The 10,926-nt window shown below is 36.5% G+C and overlaps 1 protein-coding gene across 2 annotated transcripts in view; it reads right to left on the bottom strand.

Moving 5' to 3' along the window:
- Positions 1 to 10,926, bottom strand: part of SKIV2L2 (superkiller viralicidic activity 2-like 2 (S. cerevisiae)) — a 116,312-nt gene that overhangs the window by 88,742 nt on the left and 16,644 nt on the right. For both annotated transcript variants that reach the window (XM_006874641.1, XM_006874642.1), the window contains 6 exons: positions 9,282 to 9,344; positions 7,999 to 8,111; positions 6,878 to 7,052; positions 4,964 to 5,054; positions 1,581 to 1,705; positions 706 to 804 (listed from right to left, as the gene is read on the bottom strand). In XM_006874641.1, the coding sequence (XP_006874703.1) occupies positions 706 to 804; positions 1,581 to 1,705; positions 4,964 to 5,054; positions 6,878 to 7,052; positions 7,999 to 8,111; positions 9,282 to 9,344 (666 nt within the window). The remainder of the gene's footprint in view (positions 1 to 705; positions 805 to 1,580; positions 1,706 to 4,963; positions 5,055 to 6,877; positions 7,053 to 7,998; positions 8,112 to 9,281; positions 9,345 to 10,926) is intronic.

Raw genomic sequence — 10,926 nt, 5'->3', positions numbered from 1 at the left:
ATGCCTAAGATATCAATGTTGATGTGTTCCATTTCATTTTTGACAACTTCCAATTTTCCCAGATTCATACTTCGTACATTCCATGTTCCGATTTTCAATGGATGTTTAAAGCTGTTTCTCTTCATTTTGAGTTGTTATCCTAGCTTATCTAGCACCACACCAGGACTCCACTAAATAGTTACATATGTTAAAAAATAAATTATTTCCATAACAAATATCAGGCTTACTGGTAATAGACAGACTGGTGGAACCTCATATTATTGCCCTTGGTTACCCTTCAGTTCTGGAACTGAACTCACCCCTGGGACTCAATTTTCAGGCAAGAAATGGGTATACAGGGGGGTAAAAACACTACCGAGGTAGTACACCACAGGATGGTCAACCATTGAAGGTTCAAAGGGTAACATTTACCTAAGGACAAAATTCAGAAGGATTTGGAAAGGAGGAATGGCAACAAGAAACACAGGGAGGAAATGGAATAACTTAGGTTACAATGAGGGGATTGTAATCATTGAAATGAAACTACATGTAATATTCGTTGAATGCAGAACTGCAGATCTGCTCTGTGAACCTTCACTCAATTCACAATAAAAAATTAATAATTGTTATTTCTTGCTTTTACTCTCATATTTAAAATTAAGAAGAAAGGTTTAAGCTATAAAATATGACATAGTTAAGATATTAGATTGACAATCGTCTCCTTACATTTTCATCAACTACAAGGTGGAGGCCATCTCCTCCTGCTGGAAAAATGTAATGTTGCAAAGGTGTAGGCCGGTAATCTGTGTAAATTACATGGCAAGGCTGTAAAAAGAAAGATACAGAATTAAGCATATGAAATTTTATTCATCCAAAATAGAACTGGACATTTGATCTGCCAAAAAGCTTTAAGGAAATAAACATGAATTTTGCAAGATCTAGTTCCAACAGATGGACCTAGTTCCTCTAGGAGATCTACTGGGCTTCTATTGTACAGAGGCAACATGGGGAATATTACAATCATATTAACGAATCATGAGAATATTGATGTATAGGAAAAATATGGTCTGAAAAATAAAAGCAAAAACAAATTCAGTACACAAACAAGTGCCTGTTTTTAGGTATAACTGAGTTCCTAAAGGTGAACCATAAAAGCAAAAAGAAAATACTCATATACAGCTTCAGCACTCATATGGTAAAATGAAATCAGACGCTCAGGAGATGCCCAGCTTTTCCTGGTACCAAGGTTTTCAGAGGAAATGATCTACTGGGTAACTCCAGGCTTAATGTATAACTAAATGCATACTTTCCAAACAAATACAGGGGTTTCCAAACCTGGCATATGACCAGAATCAATCTGGGAATTTTTGAAAATTAGAAATCAAAGATTCTATTCCCAGAGTTTTTGACTGATTTTTGGTTTGAGATAGGGCTCAGAATCAACAACTTAAAATAAGCTTGATTTTGATAAGCTCTCTGATTGGAATTTCGCATTAAAATTTCATCAGCCTAAGACAGCATTAGGAGCAAAGCAAAGGACATGATAAGGATAACTCTAATGTTTTGAATAGTGAATATAGATATAAAGAGAGAGAAAATACCTGCTTATGTAAATGGCAAATCCATTCAGCAAACTGTCGAGCATTTGGAATAGTAGCCGAAAGAAAGACATAGTGAACATTATCAGGAAGCAAGATAATAGTTTCTTCCCATACCACACCGCGTTCTGGAAAAAAACAAAGAAAATCCTTGGAACCAGTGTCACTTTAGTTACAATACCTTAAATTATTTTCTCTCAAGCCCAGTAATTAGAAATACAGACCCTATCAAACAGACGTATTTTTGGACACATAACCTTACTTTAAACTATTTTAGTTACTCTCTATGACGCTATAGGACAAGCACTGGATAGCTAACTACAAGGCTGTCGGTTCAAACTCACCAGCTGCATCTTGGAAACCCTACACTCTACGTCAAAACAGAATTAACAGCACTTAACAGCACGAACTGATCTGACAGACTAAGCCATTATAAAAACAATATACTAAGAAATAATATGCTGTGACACTGCACAAAAACCACTGGACTGCCAACTCTAAGATCTGTGGTTCAAACCCATCACATGATCCTTAGAAACCCTACACAGGATTTAGGAGTCAGAACCAACTAGATGGCACTTAATGTCAGGGATTGAATTGTGTTAACAAAACGTGTGTCAACTTGGCCGTGGTTTGGCAGTATGTAATCATATAAATTTGGCAGTTATGCAATGATGTAATCATTGCCGAGTGATCTGATATGATTATACAACCAGTTATAAGGGGTTTAGGGTGGCATTCAACACCTTTACTCAGAACATACCCCAATCAGATACAAAGAGTTTCCCTGGAGTGTGGCCTACATCAAGTTTTACAAGAGATAGAGGAAGAGGAAGCAGAGAAATCAGAGGGACTTTACTGTCATGAGAAACAGCTGGGGATAGAGCATGTACTTTGGATGCAGGGTCCCCCTCCTAGATCCAGGATGTCTGATACCAAGACATATGGAGCTAGCTCTCCAAGGGACACTGACACCACAGAAGTTGAAAAGAGACAAGGACTTTCCCCAGAACTAATGGAGAGAGAAAGCCTTCCCCTAGAACTGGTGGCCTGAATTTGGACTTCTAGCAGGTTACCCACTGGTTTCTTCGTTATAGCAGCACTAGATAGACACAGTCAAACAGGAGGCCCTGGGGCAGAGCAGTGATAGTTCCATTTTACTTTTAGTTCCATTTTAATTTTAATGGCTTACGAAATTACAGCGACAAATTTCACACTACTATTCCACAGAAGTTCTGGTGTGCTGCGGTAGGATAAGCAGTGGACTGATAACCTCAAGACTGTTGGTTCAATAACACCAGCCACTCTTTGTAAACCTGGGTTGCTATGAGTTGGATTTCACTCCATGTCCATGATGCTTAAAAACAACACTAAATCCATGTTACTTTCACTCAAATTGCCCCATAATCATCTGGATATGGTAGATTTGATTAATAATTTAGTGCTGTCAAGTCAGCTCCGACTCATAGCAACCTAATGGGTTTCCAAGGAGTGGCTGATGGGTTTGAACTGCCAGCCTTGTGATTGTTGTTCTTGTTAAGTGCTGTCCAGTTGGTTCCAACTTATATCAAACTGTATAGGGTTTCTGAGGAGCGACTGGTGAGTTTGAACCACTGACATATAGTTCAAACTGACCTTGTGGTCCACAGCTTATCCTACAGCGCCACACCTTGTGATTAGTAGTCCTTATCCTACAGCTCCATATCAGGACTCCATATAGAAGTACACTATAGAAGTATGTTGCTGTTGTTAACTGCTGTCAAGTCGGTTCCAAATCATAGCAACCCTGTAGAGGGTTTCCAAGGAGCAGCTGATGGGTTTGAACTGTCAACCTTGTGATTTCTAGTCCGCTGATGATTCAATACTGCCACACAGTCCAATTTATATAAAATAGAAAAAAAAATTAAAAATATGAGTTTGATAATTTCCCCATACAACAAGTCAATACAGGATTAATAATTTAAAAATGAAACCAACTCTTCACAACTTAATTTTATAAATTTGAAGAGTGAAATGATATAAATTATTTAAGTTGTATTACTCATTTTATATATATATGTATATACATACATACATACATACATACATATACGTTGTTGTAGTTAAATACCTTCAAATCGACTCCAACTCTTATTGACCCTTGAAGAATTTTCAAGGAGTGGATGGTGGGTTTGAACTGCCTACTTTGTGGTTTGCAATCTAGTACTTGTATTACAGAGCTACACCAAGAGTCCACGTTTTATACATACATGTATGTATACACAAATACACACACGTACAAATATAAGTCCTGGTGTGGCGCTGTGGGTTAATGAGGCAGACTGCAAAGCTGTTTGAACTGCAAGGTCAGTGGTTCAAGCTCATCAAGCTGCTCCTTGAAAACACTATACAGCATTACTATGGGTTGGAACTGACTCGATGGCACTTCACAACAACTATACATATATACATACACAAACATATATATGTAAATATGTTAACTCAGTGCTTTAATTAAAAAGGAAACCTAAATTTTATTTTAAACATGTAGTTCGAATCCACCAGTGACTCCTGTGGAAAAAGATGCAGCTCCCTGCTCCTGTAAAGACTTACAGCCTTGGAAATCGTACGCAAGGTTGCTGTGAGTCAGAATCGACTCAAAAGGCACCCAGTAGAAGTATGTAATAAACTTTTAAATGTTTATTAACCTCAACACTCCCTCATAATTCCAAATACAACTTTTTTCAATTATTATTATTATTGTTGTTGTTGCTGGTGGTGGTGGATAACTGTAACTTTTGATTTTACGTATTTCATAATTCTTTTTTTTTTAAATACCAGAAACATGCTTTGCTGTCTAACTTCAGAAGTATTTTTTGAAATAATAATACTCAAAGAAGATAAAAGTTTTTAAGCTCTAAATTTTAGTAATTCTTTAGCATTTATTACAGATCTCTATTAAAAGCAAAGAGGGAGTGTTGTGGCTCTGTAAGATGAGCACTTGACTGCTGACTACAAGGTCAGTGGATCAAGGCCATCAGCTGTTCTGAAGGAGAAAGATTAGGTTTTCTAACTCCTGCAAAGATTTTCAGGAACAGAAAATCAGAACCGACAGCACTTAACTACAATTAAAAGCAAACCAGTTTTAATTTCACTTCCTTTTATATGAAGCTGTACTTTGTACATGTATCTATCCAGAAAAACGCATAGATACGTCAATAGATCTAACTGGAAATAATATTATCTTGCCAATAACTTTAAGAAGCAAATGTTTACTAGTATTCTAACAACACAAAATTCAAAGCAAAATTTAAGTTCTTCTTATTCAAAAATCCTAACGTCAATCTTAAGGAAAAAAATTAAGAGTCTTCAATCTATTATACGATATGGCAGAATTTGCACAATACCTGAATCTCTCATGTAGTGAATCTCATCAAATATTACCCACGCAACTTCTCGCATAACTTCAGAACCTCTGTACAGCATGCTTCTCAAAATCTAAAAATAAAAAGGTTAAGAATTCTGAATGTTTTCCATCCCAAAACTACTAATTAAAAACTTTTTATGAAAAGGTAATTTGGAAAATTCTTTATTATTTACTGCTGTTAGCTGCCATAACTTATGGCAACCCCAAGCATACTGCCAAGTCCTGTACAATCCCCATGATTGGATTGTTGTGACAAAGGGTTTTCATAGGCTGATTTTCAGAATCAGATTGCCAAATCTTTCAAGTCTGTCTCTTGTATAGGAGATCTGTTGAAACTTGTAAAGCAACAAAACCACATCTAGTGAAATTATCATCTAGTCCCTCTGGATATAAACTCACTATTTTAATGGACAAATAAAGGTGTGGTGGTGGTGGTGGTTATGTGTTGTGGAGTCGGTACTGACTCATAGCGACCCTACATAGGGTTTCCAAGCCTATAAATCTCTATGGGAGCAGAAAGCCTCATCTTTATCCAGCAGAACTGCTGACTCTGAGGTTAGCAGCCCGATTCATAAACACTACACTACCAGAGGTCCTTAAATAAAGGTGTTGTTGTTGTTGTTAAGTGCCGTAGAGTCGGTTCCGACCCATAGCGACCCTGAACAGGGTTTCTGAGGCTGCAAATCTTTAGTGGAGCAGAAAGCCTCATCTTTCTCCCGTAGAGCAGCTGGTAGTTTCGAACTACTGACCTTGTGGTTCACAGCCCAATTCGTAGCCACTACGCTACCAGAGCTCCTCAAATAAAGGTGTAGAAAAGAAAAAGAAAACAAAAACCACGTGCAGCCCTCCACTGGCATAGGAGGGTGAGGGAGTGGGAAGGCTATGCATAAAGTACACTGGCTAGGAATAAACCAGGTCCCTCACATGGAAGATGAGAATTCTATCACTAAACTACCAATGCTATTTTATAAATCAAATATTCCTTCCTCCCAGAAAACCAAAGTAAATGAATTCTTAATGCTTAAAACTCAGCTAAAATCCAGAGAATTATTATCATCTTGGCTAACCATATGTCTCAAATTTAAGTTACTATTTTATATACTTAGAACCAGTACCAAGATTCACACTTTCTAAGATGGGAGAGCAACTTAAAATTATCCTCTTTCCAAATCTGGCAGATGATCAGAATCAACTAAGGATTCATATTTTCTGCCTATACTCCTTTCACAACATGGATGTTTTCTGGTAACAGTCATCCTGAGTTTTTTGAAGTTATGAAGGAAATCACACATAGACAAAGTTTTGAGAACAGAAAATAAATTTACTTTGGGTACCAAAATGAAAATGAGCAATGTTTGGCTGGCTCTCTAGATCAGTAGCTCATTTATGCTCTCTAGTGTACTGTGTCCTTTAGTACAGTAAATACAGTTATGTCCAAAACTTGAGGTACTATAATTATATGCGAAACATAACCCAACTAATATTATGACAGGAAGGAGGAAGCTAAACATAATAGTTTATTTCTTTTAAAAAGTTTGTTAACAACACTCATATGCAAAAGAAAAAAATCTCATGAAACAAATATGAAACTACGCAGTCAATCCTTGAACTACATATACAAAGACATCAAAACATTTTGATGTCTTTGATAATGAGCATTTAAAAATACTTGAAAAAACAGTATCCACATACTATGACAAATAACAAAAATATTGGCAGTTTAGAAATAAATTTATACAATTGCTAAAGCATTTTAATTTGAGCTTTTTCCATGTCAAATAAATCTACTCAGAAAGTAAAATGCTGTATCTATATAGAGTAAGGGATAAAATATTGGATGCTCTAAATAAAGACATTAAAAGGAAAAAAACAGAAAAAGTATTATATAAATTACCTCTGTGGTCATAACAAGACAAGATGCTGTAGGATTAATGGTAACATCGCCAGTCATCAGGCCAACATCTTGAAACTCTTCATACATTTCACGGTATTTCTGGTTACTCAGAGCCTTAATTGGGCTGGTAAATATTACACGCTGCTTTTCCCTTAAGGCCAGTGCAATGGCATACCTAAAAATGTGAAATTAATAATAATCATAAAATGTTACTTCAAGTTTTGATTCTGTCACTCTAATAATATGTAAAACTTATCCAAATGTACTCTAATTATCTGTGTTAAATAAATTCTGAAGAACATTAAAAAATTTATTCTATTTAGTAGATAAATACTGATAGAGATAGATGTTGCTTAATTAACATCCATCCAGGCAACATCCAACCACATATACATTTATGGTCCCATGTGGTTCTTTTTGGAAAAGGAAGAGCAAATATTCTATTTTTATTCTTTATTATTTCCCTCCTATAGTTTTAAAGACCCTAAACTCCGGCTTATGAAGCACTGGACAAAACTGGGAAAGGTAGCTGAAGTAGAGGACATGGCTTAGGACATGGCTTCTTGGTCTTTGTTTAGAGGGCAGGCAGGGATGAGCATCAGGGGCTGTGGGACCGAAAGGCAGCTCCTGTTGCTCATGAATGGAGCAGTGAGAGGAGCTAGGCATGCTTCACTCCCTCCCTACTTGCTCACTCCAATCGCAGTGGTTGCCACCCTCTCAGTCCCACCTGACTTGGACTGGAATATACTGAAAAATTACTTTAAGTAGAAGGAAATTGATGCCACACAGAATCTTGCTCAAACTTATCAAAACATATCGAATTATTTCAAAATCTCAAAAACATTTCACAAATGTATCAAATCAAATCAAGATTAACTTATCAACATAATGTCACATTCACCAGCTGAAGCTAAAGCCAATGGAAAGAAATTTAAAGAAGGTCTGCTATCAATGGCATCAGTTTTCCTTATTAAGAAACAAGAAAAAGATCAAATTAAGCCAAAAGTAAGTAAAAGAAAGAAAATAAAGATCCAGCAGAAATCAAACATTTTTTAAAAAAAACAGGTGACATAAACAAAAAGTTACTTTTTAAGATTTCATTTAAAAAGCAAGTTACTTACTCAGCACATACAGTTTTCCCCGCTGATGTATGTGCAGACACTAAAACAGACTGGTTATTATCAACACACTGAATGGCTTCTCTTTGAAAAGCATCAAGAATGAATGGGTATTCCTATAAAAACAAAATATTAATATCTGCCTGAAAATACCTAGCCAAATTAGAACAGTTAAAAATCAAGAAATAATCAGAACATTGAATTATGAAATATGAACCTAGGAAAACTGGAAACTGTCAAAAATGAAATGGAATGCAAAAAGACCAATAACCTAGGCACTGTTGTTAGGTGCCATCAAGCTGGTATCACAACCATCAGGTATAGTGACCCTATAAACAACAGAACAAAACAAAGTCTCAGCATGGGCCAACCTCACAGTCACTGCGATGTTTGGAGTCCCTGCTGCAGTCCCTGTGCTAATCCATCTCCTTGGGAGTCTTACTCTTTTTCTCTGACCCTCCAATTTACCAATCACGATACCCTTCTCCAGAGACTGGTCCTCTTTCTGATAATATGTATGAGAGATGAAGTCTGGCCATCCTGACTTCTACAGAATATTTTGGCTGTACTTCTACCAACACAGATTTGCTTATTCTTTTGGCAGTCCCTGGCACTGCAAGAGTCCATGCTTACTCCACCATACCACCTGCCTTTATTCATTTAAAGAAAATGACATGGAGATTTTTACGTTAAAATCTGTTAACTACAAAGCTCTACCAGGACTTCAAAATACAAGCACTATTGTTCAGGTTTCATTGTTGTTATTGTTGCTAAGCACCATCTAGTAGGTTCTGACGCTTGGCAACACTGTATAGTTTTCAAGGAGCACCTGGTGGGTTTGAACTGCCAACTTTGTGATTTGTATTCCAGTGAGATGATCCTACAGTGCCACACCAGACTTCATTAGAGGTAAATTTCCTATAGTTGTATGCAAAAATTTGGTGTATTTTAATAATTTTTCCCCAGAGAAAAGGTTAATAACTCTCACTAGATTCTTAAAAAAGACTGAGAAGCACTAATTTTTAAAAAAATTAATTATATGATGCTTAGTTTCCAATGTGGCTGTTTATTGAACAGATATTTAAATTTGTCTCCATATAGATGGAGTTCCTTGGTATGTGTATATATATTATATATATATATATATAATGCACGTGTGTGTATATATATATATAAAAACTTATATACACAGTGGCCAGTATAAAATTCTCCTCTGAAAGATTCATCTTAAGAATTTTAAGAAACAGACACACAAAACTATAACTTGTATCACCCAAAGCACACACCTTTGCAGCTTTTCCAACTCGAGGTTTAAGTGGTAAATAATCTTCATCTGCAGGAAGTGCAACCTGAAGACAATCACACATAAAAAGAAAATCACCAAGTTACTATTTCAAATCAACACATTCATCACTCTAAAATCAATGAAGATTAAAAGCAAAGATGTGTTCACATTAGAAGAATCTGGACAGAGTATAAAATGTGCAACAAAACTCAAAATCACAAAATGACCCAGTTTACTGATCAAATAGATACTGGTAAAATCCCAAGATTATGGCCCTTGATCACCCTTCAGGTCTGGAAATGAACTCACCCCCATGGCTCAAGTTTCAGTCAAGCATTAAATAGGTATATAGGAGCTAAAACAACATTAGTGAGGTATGGACACCACAGAATGCTCAACTGAAGATCTAACTGTCAGCATTTATCCAAAGACAAAGTTCAGAATGGTTGGGAAAGGAAGACGAATGGAAACAAGAAAAATAAGGAGGAAGTGGGATAAGTGATGTTACACTGAAGGGATTGAAATCATTGAGTCCAAACGAAACGCAAGATTTGTTTAATGTAAAAGTGATCATATGCTCTGCAAACCTTATGTACAACTGAACATAAACACTGCCTGGTTCTGCGTCAACCTCACAACCACTGCTACATTCAAGCCCATTACCACTGCCACTGTGTCAATCCATCTAGTTGGGGAAGGTCTTCCTCTTTTTCTCCAACCATCCACTTTACCAAATATGACAAGCTTCTTCAGTGATTGGTCCCTCATGACAATATGTCTTAAGTATAAGACACGAAGTCTGGTCATTCTGGCTTCCCAGGACCACTCTGGCTGTACTTCTTTCAAAATAATTTGTTTGTTCTTTTGTCAGTCTATAGTACTTTCAATAGTCTCCTTCCAACACCGTAACTCAAATGCCACAATTCTACTACAGTCTTCCTTATTCACTGTCTAGCAGTCATACATATCAGGTTACTGAAAATACCATGGCTTAGGTAAAACACACCTCAGTCCTTAAACTGACATCTTTGCTCTTGAACACTTAAAGAGATATCATGTAGCAGATCTGCCAAATGCAATACATGATTTCTTGTCTGCTTATTACATGAATGTTGGTAGTAGATCCAAGCATAAGGCAGTCTTCAAAAACTTCAAATCTTTTTTCCACGCATCATGATGTTATTCATTAGTCCAATGATGAGGATTTTTGTTTTCTTTGCATTGATTTGCAACCCATACTGAAGGCCGTGTGACCTCTGATCTTCAACATTAAGTATTTTATGTCCTCTTCAGTTTCAGCAAGCAAGATTGTATCATCTGTATATCAGATTGTTAATGAGTCTTCCTTAAATCCTGATGCCACATTTTTTCTTCATATAATCCAGCTTCTCTGATTATTTGCACAGAATGAATAAGTATGGTGAAAGAATACAACCCTGGCACACACTTTTCCTAATTTTAAACTATTCAGTGTTCCCTTGTTCTGTTTGAACAGCTGCCTCTTGCTCTAGGTGTAGGTTCCTCATGAGAAAAATTAAGTACTCTGGAATACTCATATTCACAATGTTGTCCATGTTGTTGTTGTTGTTGTTGTCAGGTGCCATCGAGTTGGAACCAACTCATAGCGACCCCATGCACAGCAGAAC

This window comes from Chrysochloris asiatica, unplaced genomic scaffold (assembly GCF_000296735.1).
Source record: "Chrysochloris asiatica unplaced genomic scaffold, ChrAsi1.0 scaffold00291, whole genome shotgun sequence".
NCBI lineage: Eukaryota > Metazoa > Chordata > Mammalia > Afrosoricida > Chrysochloridae > Chrysochloris > Chrysochloris asiatica.
This window is presented reverse-complemented; position numbering and strand designations above follow the sequence as displayed.